Below are 23433 nucleotides of genomic sequence, written 5' to 3' on the forward strand. Positions count from 1 at the left end.
AGTTTTCACCGGAAGTGTTTTTGTGGTTGTAGTTACTCCTTGTGACCATCAGAGGGCAGTAACGTTGACGCTAAACACAGACAGACAGTCTATAGGCTAAACATGACTACAGCCCATGGTTCCCAAGTTCTCTTAATACATCCATGGTTTTAGAGCAGGGGTCTTCAACGTTTTTTAAGCCAAGGACCCCTTAACTTTTTTTTTTTTCTTTTTTTTCTTTTTTTTCATTTAAACAGAATATAGAAATACAAACAAACAAGGCACAATCACAAATCCATCTCAAAAACAGAGCTACTGCCTCGGGTTGAGCATATAAAACAAAACCTAGGAGCTTGTACCTTACAAAACAACATAAAGAATTATATAAAAGAAAATAAATAAAAAATAAATAAAGAGAAGGGGCTATCTCAAATTAAATTAAGAGTCTCAAGTAAATAAATCAAATCAAGGGCTTTTTTTTTTTTTATCTTTAACCTGTTTCAATGACTTGCACAAAAGATTGAACTCATTCTTCCAATGGTTCAGGGAGGGTTTGGTCTTAAACTACCTACATTTATGTATAAAATGTTTTCCTAAAAGCACCAAGTTGTTGAGAACAAAATCTACCTTCTTATCTTCAACAAAAACACCAAACTTTATATTCTTCATTGTCAGGGGTGGTATCTCAATTTCCCTGGTCTGTAACCAGCTCTGTAGATCTCTCCAGAAGGATTGCACCAACTCACACAGAAAAAAAACATGTTCTAAATTCTCAATTTCTTTTTCACAAAAAACACAGTTATTAGTATCAAAATTGAATCTTAATCTTAAAAATTCGTTTGTTGGGAAGAATTCATTTAAAATTTTAAAGTTGACCTCTTTTACCTTCAGAAGAAGAGGAAATTAGATATAACTTTTCCTTATTTTCTTAACCTCTCCATCCCCAAATTCTTTCATCATATATTGTCTTTTAACTGGATTGGGATAATATTCCTTCAATAGAATATTTCTAATAACTTTGTTGGTACATTTAAAGTCACAGAAATCAATTCCTTGGATGCAGAGCTGCCTCAGACCAGGAGAAACCTTGGAGTACCTGATGTCTTCTCTCACCATGGATTTCAGAGACATTGGTATAGCTTTCAACCATCTATCATAACGCTTGACATTGCATTGAAGTTGATATTTCTCACAAAACTCCTCGTGTTGTAACAAGAGTCCATTACTGTCCATAAAATGAGCTATTGCCCAGATTCCCTTGGATTTCCATTCCTCCATGTACACAGATTTTCTGCTTATCAATATGTATCTATTATTCCAAACTGGAGTATTATGAGGTGTGAAATTATGTTTGTAGATTAACTTCCAATAGAGAAGGACCTGCTGATGGAAATCAGAAAGTTTGACTGGTAACGAATTGCATTCAAAATCACATCGCAGAAGAAAGTCTATTCCACCCATTTTTGAAAATATTAAATTGGGGACAGTAAACCATAAGGACTGCCTGTTATTAACAAAAGATTTTAACCATTTCAATTTCAATATGCCATTCATTATATCAAAATCAATCGCATTTGCACCTCCATCTTCATAGTTTTTAACCATGTCAATTTTCCTTATGTACTGACATTTGTTTCTCCATATGAAATTAAAATTGATCTTGTTTATGGCTTTGATCATGTTTGTAGAGATGGGTAAGGAGAAAGCCGGGTAGATAAGTCTGGATAAGCTGTCCATTTTGGATAATAAAACTCTCCCAAAAATTGTGATATCTCTCTGCAGCCACCTATTTAAGATTAATTTACACTTCTCTATATTGTTCCATATATTCATTTTGTCTGACGTTGTCTTATCCTTAGAAATAACAATCCCCAAGTATTTAACTTCTGACTTAACCTTTATGTTATATAGAAGTTGCAAGGGATAATCATGTAGTGCTAAAATTTCACATTTATCCAAATTCAATTGTAAGCCTGAAGCTCTTGAGAAGTGGTCAATAATTTGTAAGGCTAAAGGAATTTGATTTTCATTTTTTAGAAACAAAGTTGTGTCGTCAGCCAATTGACTTATGGTAATTTGTCTGTCACTTACAACTAACCCTTCAATACAACTATTCTGAATCAAAATGGACAACATTTCTGCTACCATAATGAATAAAAGTGGAGAGCTGCTGCAACCCTGACGAATTCCCTTCTTAATCTCAAATCTAGGACAGGTGCCATGCCCTAGAAGGGCCCCTTAACTGAAAGAGAGACGGAGCAGGGACCCCCTACTACATATATTGTATAAAATTAAGTTGCATATTAAACTGGGCCTACAATAACATGTTGGGCGGCCTAACGCCTTTATACATACCTTTTTTTCGCATTGAATACTAACCTATTACAGAAAAGTAGGCTAATAATAGTTGGCATTATTTTATAAATCATGTTTTAATGTTACACATACATGTGGCACAGTGAATCCTTAGGATTAACTGTATCTGTGGGTGGCTACCGTAGTGACTACCTTACCTATAGGCCAGTAAGCAATGGAGATCCTTTTTTTGGCATTTTTTAGGCCTTTATTTATAGGACAGCTGAAGAAATGAAAGGGGAGAGAGAGGGGGGATGACATGCAGCAAAGGGCCGCGGGTTGGAGTCGAACCCCGGGCTCGCTGCGTTGAGGAGCAAACCTCTATGTATGGGCGCCCTCTCTACCAACTGAGCTATCCGGGCACCCAAGCAGTGGAGATTCATATTTGCTAATAATATGTTGGATTCATGTTAAGACCCTACTTCCAGATCATTTAATACTTCTCACTTAGTATTGCATTAATTCATATTGTTAAGGATACATTACAGTAGGTGTGCATTTGTGTCTCATGGCAAAGGTATGTGCATGTTGGGAATACTGTGTTGATGATGTGAATGTGCAAACCCTACCAGTGTCAACAAATTAATGATTTATAAATAAATCATTTTAGTTTTTCTGCTATACTTGTGTTGTTTAGCGCTATTTGTGGTAACTCTGTTTGTACCTTTTACCATTACATCACATAACTGATTATAATAATAATGAGACAAAGTTGTACAAAGTATTTTGGTCACTTTTTATTCACATGCATATTTATAAAGACAGGAAATGAATACATTATTAAGTAAAGTTTATTTGTATAGCACCTTTCACAGATACAAGACGCAAAGTTCTTCACAATAAAATGTAATACAATATGACAAATTAAAATACAAGAACATTTAAATACAAATAGAAAACAAAACAAACAACCATAAAAAACCCTCGACTAAATAAAAGACTGCTTGAATAGCAGAGTCTTCAATTGCTTTTTAAAAGATTCCACATAATTCACAAAACGTAGAGAGGGAGGCAAGTCATTCCACAGCCTAGGAGCTACTGCTTGGAAGGATCGATCCCCTCTAGTTTTAAAATGAGTGCGGGGAACCACTAATAGCCTCTGACCTAATGACCTCAGACTCCGGGTGGGAGCATGAAGCTGTATCAAGTCAGAGATGTAGGGAGGAACTTCACCGTGCAGGGCTCTAAAAGTAAGGACCAGGATTTTAAATTGAATTCTATACTGGACTGGTAACCAGCGAAGTGCTGCCAAAACAGGTGATGATGTGTGTGAGTTAAAAGCCTTGCAGCAGAGTTCTGAACAGCCTGGAGACGGTAAAGCTCCTTCTTACTAAAACAGGTAAAAAGACACAAGTTCAACAGTAGTTTAAGCGAGAGGAAATGAAAGCATGAATGATCATCTCCAACTCACCCTTTGACACTAGTGTTCTTAATTTGGAAATATTCCTCAGTTGGAAGAAACAGTTTCTAACTAATTGTTTAGAGTGGTACTCTAAGGACATGGCTGAATCAAAAACAACACCTAAACTCCAACGCATCATCAGCAGGAGGAGGGCCTTGAGGCAGAGGAACCTCATGAGGCAACAGGTGAAGAGGCTTGAACATTAAACATGCCACTTCGTCTTCCAGAGAAGGAAACTTGATGTTGGTTAAATCTGGGTATTTCTTCTCATGAGTGTCTCCCATGTAAGGCACAACCTCCATAGGGTCGTCATCCAGACAAGGAAACCTGATGTTTGTTAAATCTGGGTATTTCTTCTCATGAGTGTCTCCCATGTGAAGCAGGGGTGTAGCACAAAATTCTGGGCCCTGTAGAAAGGTATTTTCTATGGGCCTCTCCCTGCATCCACAGCTATGCATTCTAGCATATTTTTGGGCCCTCCTCACATGAGGGCCCTGGGTACTCAGTCCCCTTTTTCCCCCCAGTCCGACGCCCCTGACATCATCCAGACAAGGAAACACAATGTTTTTTAAGTCTGGGTACTTCTTCTCACTGGTGCTCCACATGTCCAACACATCCTCAGGAGGTGGAGGACTTGGAGGCAGTGGAACTTCATGAGACAACAGTTTGGGACGCTTTGGATCAGTATCGCCATCCAGAGAATGAAACCCAATGTTTTTCAAAATCCTCTCATGAGCGTCTCCCATGCCCAACACATCGTCATCAGGTGGAGGACTTGGAGGCAGAGGAACCTCCTCAGCACCAAAGGACTCACGGTAGAAGTACTTCATTGATGGAGGTGGTATAGTGGCTGCCTCTTGAAAGCTGTACACTCTGCAACAAAAGTGTCACCAGCTGATTTTAGTATCATACAATGCAAACAGATAACAAAGGACTCATTATTACACAAACTAGTTAATGTATGTAATTTACATGGCCGGGTTGGCTCAGTTTTGGTTTAGTTTAGTTTATTTATGAAAGGGGACAGCGCAAATTAATAAAACACATGATTTCCCGTGGGTTAAAAAAAGCCAGAATTAGCCAAAAGGCTATTTTTCATCTGTAGTCCCCTGCCTTCGATGTTAAAAAAGGCTTTTTAAAATACAAAGAAACAAAAAGACAACACAAGCAAAACAAAAGTTAGCACAAAGCATCACAGAAACAGAAAACAACAAAACAAAGCACAACACAGAACTTAGCACAAGACAAGCAACAACACAAAAGAGCAGTTGGTAGAGCAAGCGCACGTGTACTGAGAGGTTTATGCCTCGACGAAGAGGTCCAGGGTTCGAATCCAACCTGTGACATTTTCCTGCATGTCTTCCCCCTCCCTCTCTCCCCTTTCTCACCTAGCTGTCCTGTCAAAAATTAAAGGCGGAAAAGCCCCCCCAAAAAATAATCAATGTATGTAATGTACAATGGTGGAATGTAACTAAGTACATTTAATCCAGTACTGTACTTAAGTACAAATACTTGAGTCTTTTCATGCCACTTTCTACTTCTACTTCGTCATCCAGACAAGGAAATCTGATATTTGTTAAATCTGGGTATTTCTTCTCATGAGTGTGTCCCATGTCCAACACATCATCAGCAGGAGGAGGGCCTTGAGGCAGAGGAACCTCATGAGGCAACAGGTGAAGAGGCTTGAACATTAAACATGCCACTTCGTCTTCCAGACAAGGAAACCTGATGTGAAGCATATCCTCAGGAGGTGGAGGACTTGGAGGAAGTGGAACCTCATGAGACAACAGGTTGGGACGCTTTGGATCAGTATCGCCATCCAGAGAACGAAACCCAATGTTTTTCAAAATCTTTTCATGAGTGTCTCCCATGCCAAACACATCGTCAACAAGTGGAGGACTTGGATGCAGTGGAATCTCAGCCAGCAGGTTGAGGGGCATCAAATTAAGACCTTTATCATCCAGAGAAAATCTGTCAGAAAAATGTGGGTACTTCTTCTCATGAAAGTGTCTCACATGACGTTCATCGTCAACAGGTGGAGGACTTGGAGGCAGTGGAACCTCACAAGCCAATAAACTGAGAGGCTGGGACATCAGACATGCCACTTCGTCATCCAGACAAGGAAACACAATGTATTTTAAATCTGGGTGCTTATTCTCATCTGTGTTCCCCATGTCCAACACATCCTCAACAAGAGTAGGGCTTGGCGGTAGTGGTATCTGAGCCAGGAAGCTGAGGGGCATCAAATGAAGACCTATATCATCCAGAGAAGGAAACCATTTGTCAGTAAAATCTGGGTACCTCTTCTCATGAGCGTCTCCCATGTGAAGCACATCCTCAGGAGGTGGAGGACTTGGAGGCAGTGGAACTTCATGAGACAACAGGTTGGGACGCTTTGGATCAGTATCGCCATCCAGAGAACGAAACCCAGGGTTTTTCAAAATCCTCTCATGAGCGTCTCCCATGCCCAACACATCGTCATCAGGTGGAGGACTTGGAGGCAGAGGAACCTCCTCAGCAACAAAGGACACACGGTAGAAGTACTTAAACAGAGGAGAAGAAAAAATGGCCTGATATGTGTATCCCCTCTGTAACTTTTCCCAGAAAAGAGCAGACATCTTAATATTATCTCAGGTTGTTCATTGTGACCTGAAAAACAGAAAATAACACACATGATGGCAGGACAGACCCTTTGCATGTTAGGGGAGGGGGTACACATTATATCAGGTGAAAAAACGGCCTGATATAATGTGTATCCCCTCTGTAACTCATATGGTAGATAGGTGAACAAAGCAGTTAATTGAAAAGCTAACTACATTAAAACAGAAATCACGTTTGAGAGCAGGGAGGGACGGATTAGCAAAGATGGGGCATCCTTGTCAGACCACACCCCCAGAGAATGGACAGATGGAGGTAGCCTAGATTAAAGGAAAAAATATTGTTCATATTGTATTGTTCAGCGAATTCCAGGCGAACTCTCTGCTCCTCACCACAGGGCTTCTCAGGTGCTGCGAGCAAATCACTCCACCCAAGTAGCAGTGCTTCGCCTTCTGAGAATATAGTTCCCAGTATGTATACAGATAGAATATGGCTGTGTCTCATGTGACCTTGTTATTTGCACACGCTGTGACTATACAAATCACAACATGTAAATAGGAAAATGTTGGCGTTATTTTGTCACTTATTGGGAGCAGTAGGCTAGATGGAGCCGGTTACTTCCAGGATCTGTGCTAAGCAAGGCTAGCGGTGGGGGCATCAGACAGAGTTACGACACGAACGGAGATGAGAAGGGTATGTATGGACTTATCTAACTCTGGGGGATACGGTGAATAAGCTAAAGTCCCAATAAGTCAGCGTGTTCTTTTAACTCTAAGCAGCACAAGCATTTTCTATCCAAGTTCCATTATAAGATGTTAAACTTTAACCTAAGTAAACTTACATGTTTAACCTTTTTGTTGTCTTCGGGTCAAATTTGACCCGTTTTCAAAGTTTCTTTATCAGAAATATGGGTTTATTTCAACCAAATTAACCAAAAATAACATGGGTGGTTCCCAATGACGTTCTTCGCAAGTTGAATGATCACTACTTTCATTGAATTTTGGGTGTTTTATTTAATTTTATAGCATTTGTGGTCTTCCCGGGTCAATTTTGACCCGGTAGTGTAATGGGGCACTATTGCGCTTTACAGTAGATGAACACACACACACACGCACATGAATGCACATGCGGAGACACACAAACACCCACACACACACACACATACACCCCCACCCCCCCAAACACACACATTCATACAAACAGCAGCTGAGAACTACATCCTGTAATGGATCACATTATTGTGCTTTCCAGGACATGGAAATGCACCCAAACAGACACACACACGGACAACAAACATGCACATGTACACGTGTGTGTGCGCACATGCCTTCCCACACACACACACACACACACAAAATACTGAAATTGGGCAATAGATCATTATGATTTTCAGCAGATGAACACGCACACACACAAGCTCACATGCTCACGTGCGCGCACACACACACACACACACACAAACACAGCTCATACCTGCAAAAGATCACACTATTGTGCTTTTCAGCACATGAACATGCACGCGCGCACACACACACAAACACACGTGCACACACATTCGCACACACAAACACACACACATTGCATAGGGCAATGGATCACACTACTGTTCTTTTCAGCAGATGAACACGCACACACACGGACACACATGTACATGACAGACACGCACGCACATGCATGCACACACCCATACGTGCAACCACACACACACACACACGCACGCACACACAACCAGCTGAGACCTGCAATATATCACACTATTGAGCTGTCCTGACATAAAAATGTAGACACACACGTGTGCGCGCGCACGTACACACACACACACACACACACACACACACACACACACACACACACAAATACAGACACTTCAAACTACAGCTTTGTAAACTTGTTGTTATAACACCTTTGATGTGTCTTTTCCTAAATGGAGACAAGACAATTTTCTGTAAATTTGTTTTTTCCTTTTTGTTAGCTCTCCTTTGTTTGTGAATACAATTGCATCAGTTAATTTTAACCTGGGGATATAATAATTGTCACATACCAGCCATTAATCCAAAACAACTAATGATCTCAATTCATTTTACTCAGAAATTAGGTATACTTTCATGTAAATGAGGTCTGTTGACCATAAATAGAAAAGAATAAGTGTAAAACTAGTTGAGATGCGTTGGAATGAAGTTGGATAAAAGTGGTAACACAGAATTGAGTGATACATTATAATTGTCTATGCTTTATAAACACGCAAAGCAGACCAGGTCACCAGGTGTGATTACTGGCTGCCATTTTCATTTCATTTATTATACAGGAAAATTGCAACACAATTAAGTTACAATAAACAGGCCTGACTCAGTTTAAAAACTGGTTTACAGCAGGTTCCTGTTCTGCAGCAACATAGAACAAAGAACACAATTTCGGCACATTTATACAGGACATTATTATTGACTAGACAGATACAAACAAATAAAACATTAAATACGGAAAAACAAGACTAAAAACAATACATGATCAGTGTGTGCAAGTATGACTATCAAGAAGAAACAGTTTATATGACTTTTTGAAATATGTGATGGATGATAATGTTCGAATGTGATGGGGAATGTCATTCCAAATTTTGGTGTAAATATAGAAAAAGGATTTCTGACCGTAGTTGTTTTTGTATGGGGGAACTGGAATGAGTGCCTGTGAGACTGACCTAGTGAAGCGTAGTGGTCTCATATTGTGTGTCGGAAGAAGAACTGTAAATGTTGGTAAAGAGCTATTTTGAATCTGAAAATAAAATGCAATAGCATGGCTGTTTACGTAGTTCTGGTAAGTCAAAGCATTTGTGCGTGTGAGCGCACTGCAATGATGAGACCACTTTGGAAGATTACTGTGGATCTTAAGTGCTCGGTAGTATAGCCGTGCTATTGGTTCAGTAATGTCCTTAGTGGTAAGAGACCAGATTGGAAGACAGTAGGACATTGTTGAAAACACAATGGCATGTAGGTAGGTTTCAGAAACCGAAAAGGAAAGATATGATCTAATCTTGTTATACACAGAGTTTCTGATTCAACTTTTTTAATTTAGAAATGTGTTCCCGATATGTAAGGTGTGAATCAAATAGCACACCAAGGTAGTTGTAGGTCTTTGTGACGACAAGATCTTGGTTTGCAAAAGTAATAAAATCAGTAAAAGAAAGACTTTTTCTGGGTGAATGAAAATACATACATTCAGTTTTCTTTACATTGATGGTCAGGTGGTTCTTTTTCAACCAATCATGTAAGAGGTGAAGATCAGATGATAATTTGGAATTTATGACATTAGGATTTGAATCAGAGGGAAAAATCACAGTATCATCAGCGTACAGTAAGAATTTTGAGTGTTTACACACTCGAGGGAAATCATTGATGTATAAAAGAAAAAGGGTCCAAGAATGCTGCCTTGTGGAACGCCCATATCACAAACTAAAGGTTGGGATATGACATGATTAATTTTGACTGTCTGCAACCTGTTCGTCAAATAAGAAGAGAGCATTTCTATCACAGATGGAGACAGTTCAAATGAGTGAAGTTTGTTTAGCAAGATCTGGTGGTTCACTGTATTGAAGGCTTTACGGAAAATCAATAAAAACAGCTCCAGTGATGTGACCTTTGTTGAGAGTCACGTAATTGTTCAGTGAAGAGTAGTAACGATGACATGGTTGATCGCTTAGCACAAAAACCATGTTGACAGTCACTGAGCCTTATTAGTTTCAAGGGAAGAACTTAGCTGATTATGCAAGACTTTTTTCCAGCAACTTAGATATTGCAATAGGTCTGTAATTTGAAACAAGTGTGTGATCATCAGATTTAAAAATCGGAGTAATTTGTGCTGTTTTCCAGTCAGTAGGAAAGATAGAAAGCCTGATACAAAGATTGGTTAAATGCAGAAAGAGAGGTATGAGGCTATCAGCATGAGTCTTTAAAAATAAGGTGTTTAAACCATAAATATCACGGGCATGAGAATTTTTTAGCAGATGTAATGTATGATGATCAGGTGTTGAGAGAACAGGTGAGGACAAGGAGGGAATGGCAAAATGCATAGCCAATTCTTTAACAGATGATACAAAATAATCATTAAAAAATTATATATATATATATATATTAAAAATAATAAAATGGTTTCAAAACCATATCCTGACAAATCACTAACATATACCAGTCAGTGATTATCCACAAACATAGAAGAACTAGTGGTAATGAGCTGGAATGAAGTTGTCTAGAAGGTGTAAAATAGAATTGGGTAATAATTTATACTTTATAAATAGCCAAAACAGACCAGGTCAATTTTGACCCAGGAGTACAAGTGTGATTATTGGCTGCCATTAAAATTTTTTAAATGGTTTCAAAACAGTATCCTGACCTAACTTTGACTTATACCAGTCTGTGATAACCCATCAACACATGTTCCTGTTGATCTCAACTGTCAAAATTTCAGCTTTTTTTTAACTCAGAAATTAGGTATCATTTTATATAAATTAGTTTTTTTGACCATATATTTAAAAAATAAATGTAAAACTAGTTGTAACAGGTTGGAAAGAGGTTGGCTAAGAAGATGTAACACAGAACTGGGTGATAATTTATACTTCATGCTTTATAAACTGGCAAAACAGACCGGGTCAATTTTGACCCGGGAGGACAAGTGCATGGTCGACGGGAAGACAACACAAGGGTTAAGAACATCATGGTGTACTTTGCTGAACTGTGTAATAGATAATGAGTGGGATGAGATTGCCCTCCACAATTTCGATTTGCAACAAATATAAAGAGTTACAATATAATATTTTGCACCGGGTCTACATATGACCATATATCTATAGTAAGTATACAACTGGAGCTTCACCAAATTGTCCCAAATGTAAATCTCATGTAGGTACCAGGCTGCATTGTTTGTGGGAATGCAACAAAATACAAATGTTTTGGAAGGCAGTATGCACAGATGTCAGTACAGCAATAGGTCAGCAGGTATCAGTAGAACCACTTCTTTGCTTCCTGGGAATGTTACTGTCGCTCTTAAAAAAGATGGAGATGTGATTCAGTCACTTTTAATGCTAGCTAGGAAAACCATAATGATCAGGTGGGTCAGTGATGACCCTCCTACTGTTTCCATGTGGAAATCTCTTATTTCAGAGGCTGTGACTTTGAAAAAACTTGGACACTACATCAAGAAAAGGACTCATATTTTTCTGCATAAGTGGAAGAGGCCACTGGCACTTTTGGGAATGGACTACAATCTGGACTTGAATGGATAGATGATATGATGGACAATTGGCACATTTCTGTTTACTACACAAACCAGTCTTGTAGCGCTGCTGTTTTATTTGTCATTTCTTTGTACATTTTTCTGTTAAAACAAAATCTATAAATAAATAAAAAATAAACAATGAATAATACCAAAATGAAATTATCTTTCGTTACACCAATAAAAGAAAAAACACTGTGCTTTTGGCTTCCTGGCTAATTCGTGAGTAAGGCAACAGCAGAAATTTGGATGAAATTACAAACAAACATTCTATAGATTGTTTAAGAACATTTTCACTTAAAACTCTAAAATGTAAATGTTTTACATTAACCAGTATCAAATGCACAGTGAAATGTGGGTCATCTTGCGCAGCCCACAATGGTTGAGAAAAACATTAAAACATACAAAACATTAGCGTTACTTTTGCATTATATAAATGAGAACAAAGGCATATTGTGTAGTTCGGACCTATTGGCTGAACACCTGCAAAGTAGTGCAGTAACGTTTTGAGGCATTATTTAGACAAAAGGAGATAGCTTTTAACTACCCTTTTACAGTGGCTTGCATAAGTTAACACACCCATGCTAAAGTTGACTAAAACGAGGAATAAAAAAAAACATCTTTTGGAAATTATTAAATTATTAACTTAAAAAAAAAAAAAAGAAAAAAAGAAAAGGAAAACTCCAGCCTTTAAGGACACCAATTTTCTTTGTGAATAAATAATGCATCATAAATAAATAAATGCTCTTCCTTAAAATACAGGGGGCATAAGTATACACACCCCTATGTTAAATTCCCATAGAGGCAGGCAGATTTTTATTTGTAAAGGCCAGTTATTTCATGGATCCAGGATACTATGATAAAGTTCCTTTGGCCTTTGGAATTAAAATAGCCCCACATCATCACATACCCTTCACCATATCTCACGACTGGCAGGGGTACTTTCCATAAGATCATCTCTCAATGCAAATCAAACCAGCTATTAGGCTAACTGAAATAAAACCATGCCAATCTCTAGGTATTTCACAATACCTGGATCCATGAAAAATGAAATTTTGAGTGAATTCAAAAGTGTTGGTCAGTGCTTTGGGATAGCTGAGGTGTAGTGCATAGATCAGTCCAAAGATTAACCAGGAAGGCATCGCTACGTCTGGGGAGGTTGACCACGGCATCACTAGGCCTGTCGCAATAGTCAATAAATCAATTAATCGCACGACAAAAAAAACGAGCTCGATAATTTTTCCGGCCGCGATAATTTCCATTTGCATGCTCCGACCTGCAGAGAGCATAAGAAAGTAGCTGCACCTTGGCCAAAATGAAGACTGAAAAACAGAACTATTTTGGTACAAACAATTACTCGCCATGTGGCAGATAGCCACATAGATATAGATATAATTTATTAATTATTAGTGCTGTCAGTTAAACGTGTTATTAACGGCATTAACGCAAACCCATTTTAACGGCGTCAATTTTTTTTAATCGCGAGATTAACGTTCTTTTTGGCATAGCAAGCGTTGTCATTTTTTTTCACATGCTGTTGCAACAACTAGTAACGTTAGAAAAACTACAACACCACACCGGATCTAGCTAGACCGGAAACAAAACAACAGGCACGCCGCACACACTTGTCTGGGCTTGCGAGCCGGCCAAAAAGTAGTAGGCTAACGTTACGTTTTGAGTGGATGGCGAGCGCGAGATGCCGAAATGGATGCCAATAAGATTCTGAATGGAAAGTTTACTTTTACAAAGTTGTCGAGGGGGACAGTAGTTTCACGCATACACAGCCTGTATGACACGGAGAAAGCAGCCCAACTGGAACTGCTGCAGAGTGCAAACGCTGTCTCATTAACCGGTGATCACTGGACGTCAGTGAGTAATCACAATTATTTAGAAGTTACTGCACACTATATTGAATATGTATATCAGTATACGGTTTTAGGACTGTGTTGTTTGTATCGGTTTTACTGTTTTTGTCATTTGGGACATTGTCCACCCTCTTTTCTGTCCAGGAGAATTGTTACATTCCTTATTAGAAAAACGTAAAGGTTATAAATGTCCTGCTGTGGCAACTGGTTTTTGGACCATTTTCATTCTGCTCATTCTCAGCTAGGTTAGGTACTTGTAGGAATTGTGTAATAATGACAGATTCACACATTTTTCTTTTGTTTACAGTAAAAAAATAAACAATTACAAATCTTAAAGTCAAGTTCATAAAGTAACTTTCTTTGCATTCATTTGATTCCCAATTAAGATACACTGGTAAGAATGGCTTTCCATTGTTAATATGTACTTAAAAACAGTTCTGAAATGCAAAATAATAGAATTATTAAAATAAATAATAATCATGATTAAAAAAAATTAATCGTTTAACAGCTATATTAAGCCTATTAATTATATATTATTTAAACCACCTTGCACACTGAGACCGCTAACACGAGTCCTTAATCAATCCGAATAACCTATCCACTTTTACTGTCCCTATATAATATTTTCTTACTGAGATGCCACCTGCCAACTGCTTGCCCTGGAGGAATGTTTGCACTTCTCTTCATCTGTGTGATGCACCACTCAGGATCTGTTCATCTTTGTGGGATACAAACTAGGCCTGCACGATATTGGAAAAAAAACTTACATTGCAATATGAAAAAAAGACTAATTTTTACAAGAGGACATAAATAGCCTTATTTAGAAATACTAAATCATTTTCAACTACTGGGGTGATTTTGTAGGGGAGTGCATCTACAAAGAAAATGAAAAAGGAAATTTTCTTATGTGAACTAGTCTTTGTTGAACTTTAATGCTTTACAAAAACCAAAGCAAGTAAGCGCTGTGATTACTCTTCTGAAGTGATTTTGGAGAGGGAAATTAGGAAGAAATACACTGGTTGACTGACATGACACCATTGTATTCATATAATATCAATCCAGGCTAAAGTGAATGATATTAATAATGCATGCATGTTGCTTCCTCTAAATTTCAGGTTGTGGTCGACTAGTGGGGCTTGCTTTGGTTGTTTGATAAATTGATTAAAATTGATCATGATTGTTGGTTTGCTGTGCATGCAGAGCCTGCATATCACACTCTTGCAACAAACTGTATCCAAGAGCACTTAAATCAGTGTAAATTACGTTATATCAGAAACAGACTGCTGTTGTAGATTAGTGTTACGTTTCCAGCGTCGCAGCTCCGAACCATAACGTTAGTTGGGACAGACGCCTTGTTTCTTTAGGCTAACTATGTTAGCTTTAGCCTGGCTGGTAGCAGCTTTCTGCGGTGAAAAATGGCCGGGATATGTCGTGATTACGTTGCATTAATCAGGTGATTTAGTTTGTCTTTGCAGCGAACATGGAAAGCATGTGCATCACTGTGTCAGCGGCCGCTTATGGTACTTTTCTACACACGGGAGAGCCTCACTTCCCATAAGGGGAAGAGGACGTGTTCAGAGTTTTGCCGACCAGATACAGCAAAAGTTTAATCTATCAACTAGCTTCGCTATCTTCTTCGTTGCTCTACTTGGTTGTAGCAATAGACAGTATATAAGAAGGTTGTAGCGTGCAGAGGGAATTTGAAAGACAACCGTTTATCCCGCCCCTCGGATTGAGCCCTGCCAATTGTGAGTTCCCAGACCCAACATCTTGACGTGGGTCTGGCTTGTCACCCGATGCGGGATAGGATATAATATCACACAAACTTTACAAGATCAACTTAAATAGACATAATAAATCAAATGGACAACTCATAGTATGCAAAAAAATTATTCAAAAAATTAATACCTCGTAAAATGGCGATTAATACCTTTTAATGGACTTCATTTCTTATTATTAATAATATGATTTACTACCTTTTAATACTTTTTAAAACCCTGCGGACACCCTGATATTGTGGATATTTAAAATGTCTTCCAGTTCCAGTGTTAAATATTCTTTAGAAATAAAAGTGTATTGATCTTTGAAAAGGTGTACCTGCATTATTATGCCATTATCATTATATTAGATGAAAATGGTCTCGGAACGACAATATTATCGTTTATCGCAATCATTTCTGGGACAATTTATCGTCCAGCAAAATTTGTTATCATGACAGGCCTAGGCATCACTTTCAATGACGACAGAGATTCTCACAGGCTGGTAGGGAACTGGACTTGTGTCATGGTCACTGATGACAGTAAGGAGGCCCACTGCAACACCATCAAGCTCTGGCTCATCAGACTCATCCTGGATGAATGAAAAAGAGATACTAATCACAAACTAACACATGGAACAAAACATGACATATACAGTAATTTATCTTTCTTTAACCAAGTCCCATTGAAATCCAATACCTCTTTTACAAGGGAAACCTGGGTCTCACTGTAAGAGGTGAAAAACATAAGATCCATGTTCTGCACACACGAATCAGCCAAATTACCAGAGAATAAGTGGTGTGAGATAGACTGAAACCAAGCTAAAGGACATTTACAAGAAAATGCTTTACTGAACATTGAACAAGACGCCAATACAGTTCCTTTGTAGTGAGGAGAAAGAAAAAAGATCATACACAAAAACTGTATGGGTAGACTAAACAAAGTAAGTCCTAAAACCTGTTAGTATTTTGATGAACAGTTTACATAATACACAGTAGAATCTGTTAGTGACTTAAGGAGACTCACTGTGCAGGTTCTGAAAAATCCAGGAACGTCCTCGCGCAGATACACAGGAAGGGCATGGAGAACAGTAGTGCGCTTGGTGTGGATGTCATGGATTTCCTATTCAGATAAAAACAGAACTGTATATAGTGAAGAGTTTACTGAACAAAGCTGATTTTAAACCGTCCAATCAGAACATTATGTCCACAAATAACCTGTTCACATCTTTAATGCAATCAGACAAATGGCAAACACAAAGCGGACTAATTGCAAAATTTACAAAGCTCATTTGAATCATTGAACCTGTTCAATGTTCCACTGGTTCAACCTATGCAATGTGTAATAAATCTAATTACCTGTTCATCGTGGATTTTTTAAAATTTCAGCCAGAGCAACATTTGAAGAATCTAGCACACATTTATAAAGCAGAAGACAGCGGCCAAATGAGTAAGAATCACAATTTACACTTTAAAAGAGAGAGCTGATCCATATTACCTCAGACTCTATTTTGAGAGCAGGCCAGCGATCCATGAGCTCGTTCACTGGTGGGCAGGACATCACTCTGGTCTGTTGGCGTAGGGGAAATGTGGTCTCCATCATCTTTCTAATGATGGGCAGGTTCTTCTCGATCTTCTTGACTTCTCCAACAAGTGTCTGCCTCAACTGCTCAAGGCTTGAAGGATCCTTTCCTTGGGGAAAGTTGGGTAGGAAGTTAATTCTGTCTTAACTTCTTGAAACTGGAACAGAGAGATGCAAAGACATAAACTGATCTGAAACTGAACAATTAAAAAGCATTCAAAGAGTGTCAAATTATAAATACTTCCCTGTTAATGATCTTTTCATTTGATCCCCAAAGTGTCAAGCTACTAAAGCCATCAAACAAAATTAACATTACTGTAAAGAAAAGCAGCAGCACTTGAACTTTACTGCATGGTTCAATGGGCTCAGGGGACAACCCTGCCTCGTACCCCTTTAGAGGGGGAAACTTAAGGATTTCTTCCCGTTTTATAATACTGAGGCCCTAGGATTGGAATACAGCAGTTTGACCCAATTTATAAATGGGGTGCCCAATCTAAACTTGTGTAGCGCCTGAAATAAACACCCCCATTCTACTCTATCGAACGCTTTTTCAGCGTCGAGAGAAAAAGCTACCTTAAGTTCAGCACTATTCCTTGTCTGCCATACCAAGTGTAATCACCTACGAACATTGTCTGCTGAAGACCGTCCTTTGATAAAACCGACCTGATCCGGGTGAATAAGAATAAGACTGGGCAAATGTTTCTCAAGCCTTGTAGCCACTATTTCAGCCAATATTTTAGCATCCACATTCATCAAAGAGACTGGTCGGTAGCTACCGCACTGCTGAGGGTTCTTACCTTTTTTATGTATAAGTGTTATTACAGAAGATTGCATAGGCTACTCTCTGGCTTACTACCAGTTTTAACCCTTGTGGAGGACAACACAAGGGTTAAGTGCCTCCAGAAAAACTTTCAGTAGTCTCTAACTTGTCAGAGAATGCCTTATAAAAGTCTGTAGGAAAACCGTCGTCCCCTGGGGACTTACCAGAACTTGGACTCTTTATAGCCTGTTGGACATCTACTAAAGTAACATCCCCTCCAATTTATTTTTGTGATTCTTCTGACAAGGATGGCAGATGGCCCTGGGACAAGAACTCATCCACCACGTCCCGGTCTTCAACGACTAATTTTCTAACACCACCTTTAAGCGGGGAATGCGCGTGTGATTGCTAGATTCATCCGTCGTCAAATTCTTCAGTGAGTGTGGTAGTGGTAGGTCGCTAGCTTTGCTGCTGGAGTGTGTACCGTTAGTTAGTTAGTTAGTTAGTTAGTGGTCGCGCTAAGTGGCTAGCCCTTTAGCGGCTAGCTAACCTGACTTAACGTCACCAAGTTGCCTAAACCCTACAAGACTCCCGTGATAAGCCAGTGAAGGACGTGTGTTTGGAGAAGGTCTACGCTCTCTGAGACAAAAACATCAACAAATATATAAAAGAAGTAAAAGTGAATAAATATTAACGTTCAAAACTTACAGTAAGTCCAGTGATGCTGACTGCTGCCGCGTAGGTCTTTCTGGAAAAGTCTTCTGTTGCTTCCCGCCACCGCGTACAAATTTTCCTTCTTCTTTTTCTTTTCTTCCAAAGACCGGTAAGGAATCAGTGTAGTATGCGCATTAGTGTCGCCTTCTGCTTCGGAGGTTGAATCAGAGGAATAACAAATTCCTAATAAAAAATGAGCTGCTCAACACTTAAGTAAAAATGAAAAATATATAGGCTACATTAAACTGATGACAATAAAAATACAAAAAATAAATACATTTTGTCTTCCACTAATGTCTAATGCATTTCAGACCATTTGCCCCAAAAAGAATTAGGGATGGGAATAGCAGAGGACACCTGGGACAAAGGTCTGAAATATGTTAATATGTGCTCCCTTAATGCCAGACACTGTATGATCCAGTTCAAAATTTTGCACAGGTTGCATTATTCAAAGGTGAAGTTACATAAAATCTTCCCAGATGTGTCCCCAATTTGTGAAAAGTGTAACCAAGCGGATGCAGATTTAGGTACTACATAGTTATGCACTATATGTCCTAAGCTACAGGAATTCTGGGTGGCAATATTTTTGTTCTATTCACAGGTTTTTAAAGTTCAAATAAGACCGGATCCACTTTGGGTTATACTGGATGCATCAGAACACTCTAAAAAACTACAGACCGCACAGCTCCATCTCCTGCTCTATAGCCTCCTCTGCGCAAAGAGACTTATTCTTTTGCTCTGGAAAGATAAAGAGGTACCAAATTTTAAAGTTTGGATTGCGACACTGACTGATACCTGACTGATTCGTTATCCTTAGTGATAGGCTGGAGGAGTTTGAAAAGATATGGAGACCGATGATATCATTTATGGGAAAGATGAACGGTTAAGATTCACTACGCAGGCATTAGTCTTCAGCACATCTAAGTGGCATTACGTTGGGGTGGGAACGGGTGGATGGGCACTGTCATGTTGCTCCTGATTTATTTATTTTTTAAATTAATTTTTTAATGTAATTTTTTATTTTTATTTTTTTGTGTGGTTGTTGTTATTGTTTTCAATTACTTGTATACCTATGTTGTTGTTTTATTTTGTCTGTCTGTTGATGTTATCGTGTAATGCTGGGGCTTTTGTACGGTTTGTCTTTTGGTTCGGTATTTGAAAAGAAGCAGGATTTCCGTTCCACAACAACTGTATTACTGTTTTTCTTATGCTTCATAATAAAAATATTTGAAACAGACCATTTGTCCCAATCAAATTGTTACTGTTTTAATAGGCTATGATTGCAATTTATTTGTTATGATCGATTTTACTTATTTGGTGAAGCACTTTGAGATTTTAGTGTATCGTGTAAATCATGTAGCATGTGCTATATAAATGAAGTTTATTTTTAAATCATCCCTATTTGAAACAATAGAAATAACAGGACTTTATCATTCTTAGCATGTAATTACTTTACTCTATCAAGTTAAGTTATGTTTTTAAGTTATCTTTACTTATACACAAAATAGTTCCATTTAATTAAAAATTATTAGTTAAAATTATTCAAAAAGGAAGAACATGTTACACCAACTTGACATAATTAAGTTAGTAGAACTTCTTCTAAAACTTTGAGTATACACTACTTAATCTATTTAATTACTTTGAACGTTCAGGTTTACAGTGTAGGTCAGCACTGCTAGCTAGTCAGTTGCAGAGTATGAGGGCGTGACACGGTAGCAGCTAGGCGAGCATTATAACGTCTGTTACCAAGTGACACGTTTGTCTCTGAAGTAAAGGCTGGACTACAATAGAGCTGTTTGGAGCAGTTTGTGAACAGTGTTTTCTGTTGGAGATGGTAAGTCCCTTTGGGGTGGACTTTGGGCTTTTTCACTTTGTACACCTATAACGTGCACACAAAAAAATCACAATAAAGGAATGAAAAAAAGCCAAAAAGCATAATATGAGCACTTTAATATTGATATCTCCAAGAACAATAACAATGATTATTATTATCTGTGTGGTGTATGCATGATGATGTAGTTTTCATTGGAACAACTTTCTATGTAAGTGTAACACACTATAACCATATGTGCTCAGTAAGTAATAATAAACAGAAAAAAGACATTCAACTTAATCTGTAACTTCAATCAGTTTAATCTTTTTTGTGTTTTTTTTTGTTTTGTTTACAGCTTTATGTCTTTATGCTTTTATGTGTAACTGCTCAGAGGGTTTAAGGATGACTTGCTGAAGCTTTTGTTTTCTCTATAACCTTGAGAGCAATGGTCTTCACAGCAATCAGAGCTTCATTGCAAGCCCTGGAAATGAGAGATGGTGGCAGGAGGAAGCCATAACGCCCGCGGTCCTGGAGCTCAAATGTGAAGGAGTATTTGATGCCAAGGTTGTACGCCCAATCATCAGAACCACCAGGAGCCAAGTCTGGAGAACAGACAAGGACATTCATGTGTACTTTGTGAGTGACTGAATCAAGTCTTGCTGATTTTGCTTCATATTGAAGCCCTACTTACATATTGTCTTTGCTCCAGAGCCATATTTGTAGGTGTTCCTGTAATATCTTCGGATTGCCTGGGCAGCTTCTTGGGCCATCTCAAGCTTTTAGAACAATATAGAGTTTCTGTGTTATCTCAAATGACATGCAGAATAAATACTCTGGAGCTGAATAGGAAAGGACTCACATAAAACACCTCTGAAGTGTGGAAAACATGTAAGCTATGATGGTCACCACTCACCAGGTCTTTGTGGTTCTCTGCTTCATCTAAGGTGCAGGAGTACGGGAAGAGAAGCATCTGAGAGTAGGAGTGGATGCTGAGGTAGAACTGAACTGAGTCCTTGTGACTGCGCAGGAAGTTGGCCACGGCCTGCGACTCTGGTTCCGACTCAGGGAACGCACCGCAGTAGATCTCAGTGCAGGGCTCATCAGAGGCTCCCTCCGCTGGAAGACACACAATCCCATTACCTCATAGATCCTACTGAGACTCACATATATGGAAGAAAGAGTTCAATGTGGTAATCAATAAGGAGGGCGCTGTAATGTTAGAGGAAGACCTACTGCACCAGTTGGCATCAAAGTTTCTGTTGAGGTCGACCCCGATGCAGTTGCTGCTCTTGCTGACAGAGCGGTTCTTCCTCCACATCCTGTTCTGAGACAAAAACATAAAACAGGGGTAAATCATAAATCCAGTTGGAATTGCCCTCTTTACAACTGGTCAAGCACTTAACAATACACACAATATGTATTCTTACTGTTGTCCATGTGTAATGGTATCCATCAGGGTTCATAACAGGCAGGATGTAGACATCCATGTTGTCCAAGATGCGAGTAATGTCTTGGTTTAGCTTGTAAAATGACAGAGACTTTCCAAGAAAGGACATTGATTTTAGTGCTAGACCTGTGTGAAAATCATAAAAGAACAAACAAGACATTCCCACCCTGTCAATACTTCAATAAATATACTCACATTTTGTACAAACCATAAGCAGAAAGCAGGAGAGATCCACTCTCTGGCATGGATACCACAGTCAATCCACATTGCTTTTTTATTCGGCCTGTTATTTATAGACAACTGAGAAAGACAGACTTCATTTAAAGTGTGAGGGGAAAAAACAATCTAATTTCTCTCACAGGTCAGCTGTATGAATGGAAAACAAAAGTCTCAGAACACTTTTCAACACAAAATACTTCTAAAGAGAAAAAATTAATAATGCTGATTAATTTGTGCAGAATGTATGCGGGAAAAAAAGCATCTTAATCGTCATTGCTGTAGCTTAGTAGGTGATGGATGAGTGTACCTTCAGAACATAGAGTGGTCGCTTCTCATATGAGGAGCCAATGAGAATGGTTTTGACCATGTTGGGGTTTTCCTGTTGGGTCCTGTTTATCCAATGATAGATCTACAATGGAGACAGTGTGTTTGGATGTAAATTGTGATACATCCATCAAGCGAAGTCCATCAATACGCCAGTGGTCTTGGAATAAAGTCTGTGTGTGACGCTTAAACTGTTCAATTTGTTGAATTAGCACCTCTGTGACATAAAATCAACAAATAACTAAATGTTATAAAGCTGGAATCTGATAGTTATAGATGAAAAGCATACATCATCCAGACTGTGATATCTCTCGTAGAAAGTTGAGCTGCTTCGTGGGTCAGTGGAGCCGTTTCTCGTCTGCATTTCAATCAACTCGTTGGCGTTGGCCAATAACACCCTACAATAAACATACAAATAAATAACAAAACCTTCAAACTAATTGCAGAACGATGTTTTCAGACAGGTAACATACCCATGTGTTATGGCGTGTTTCTGTAGCAGATCCTTGACAATCTCTGAGCTGTTTGCAGGAACATAAAGGTGGACCTCAGTTTCTTCTTTGATGTACTGAGGTGAAACAGGCTGCCATAAAGCTGTCTGGGAGAAAGTATGTAACATAATGATAAACAGAGAGCGGAAAAAACAAAGGAGGTCAATCACTGATGAAGACTCTAATTTCTACCTCATATTGAGTGGAAACATTCTTCAAGATGTCCACTTGTTCCTGTGTTTTGGGGGTGATTGATAGAATTTGGTCTCTGAATAAAAAGAAAAACAGGACATTAGTAAGATACATAGTGAATGATGATGCAAACACCTATGGGCCAATCAGAAACAAACAAATGTCTTAATGTTTTCACCTGTATTATAGACAGTGCCAGAATAAGTAAATATAAGGTGGTGTTTAATTTTCAGAAGCTTTGTTAAAATTGTGTCATAGGGTTTGCATCTGTGTTCACGCACGGCAACATACATGGTAAGAGCGTGTGTGTTTGCACAAGTGTGTCATAATCTATTTTCTTTGTGGAAAACAGTTACCTCATAGATAAAAAATGAACACAGTTGCTTGACATTTCAATCAACTTACTGCGTTTCTGTGCAGCGTCCCGTCTTCAGGAGTTTGTCCAAATTCATTAAAACAAACAAAATCAAAAGAGCCTTCATGATGTCAGAATCCAGACTAGAAATGATAGAGGTTTGTTTAAACCACGGGGACAGGGACACATTATTGATTTAAACTGTGTTTATTTAGAAGTTAAACATTATTTTTTTTGACAGAGGAGGGCATAGATCAGCCATTATGGCTGACAGGCAGCAGGTTAGCATATTTCTGGTGCTATAGTGTCAGCAACTCCAGTT

At 38.7% G+C, this 23433-nt stretch overlaps 1 protein-coding gene and 1 long non-coding RNA gene across 2 annotated transcripts; both read right to left on the minus strand.

The window, feature by feature from the left end:
- Nucleotides 1-15712: 15712 nt before the first annotated feature.
- On the minus strand, nt 15713-16612 carry LOC116044840. The gene is made up of 3 exons (XR_004103762.1): nt 16574-16612; nt 16242-16337; nt 15713-15807 (listed from the first exon to the last, which is right to left on the minus strand). It is a non-coding gene; the product is annotated as an uncharacterized LOC116044840 (long non-coding RNA).
- Nucleotides 16613-20203: 3591 nt separating this feature from the next.
- cpb2 (carboxypeptidase B2 (plasma)) lies at nt 20204-23321 on the minus strand. The gene is made up of 11 exons (XM_031292257.2): nt 23162-23321; nt 22757-22832; nt 22547-22671; nt 22363-22471; nt 22057-22158; nt 21726-21830; nt 21511-21621; nt 21317-21407; nt 20997-21199; nt 20775-20859; nt 20204-20685 (listed from the first exon to the last, which is right to left on the minus strand). The coding sequence occupies exons 1-11, from the start codon at nt 23236-23238 to the stop codon at nt 20480-20482; spliced, it is 1290 nt and encodes a 429-aa protein (XP_031148117.1). The 5' UTR covers nt 23239-23321; the 3' UTR covers nt 20204-20479.
- Nucleotides 23322-23433: the final 112 nt, after the last annotated feature.

Source organism: Sander lucioperca, chromosome 24 (assembly GCF_008315115.2).
Source record: "Sander lucioperca isolate FBNREF2018 chromosome 24, SLUC_FBN_1.2, whole genome shotgun sequence".
Taxonomy (NCBI): domain Eukaryota; kingdom Metazoa; phylum Chordata; class Actinopteri; order Perciformes; family Percidae; genus Sander; species Sander lucioperca.

Excerpts from the sequence above, each read along its gene's own strand:
- cpb2 (XM_031292257.2), bottom strand. The coding sequence starts at position 23,238 with ATGAAGGCTCTTTTGATTTTGTTTGTTTTAATGAATTTGGACAAACTC. Across the intron at positions 22,833-23,161 it reads GGACGCTGCACAGAAACGCA|AGACCAAATTCTATCAATCA; the intron begins GTAAGTTGATTG and ends CTTTTTATTCAG. Across the intron at positions 21,408-21,510 it reads ACCATTACACATGGACAACA|AACAGGATGTGGAGGAAGAA; the intron begins GTAAGAATACAT and ends TTTTTGTCTCAG.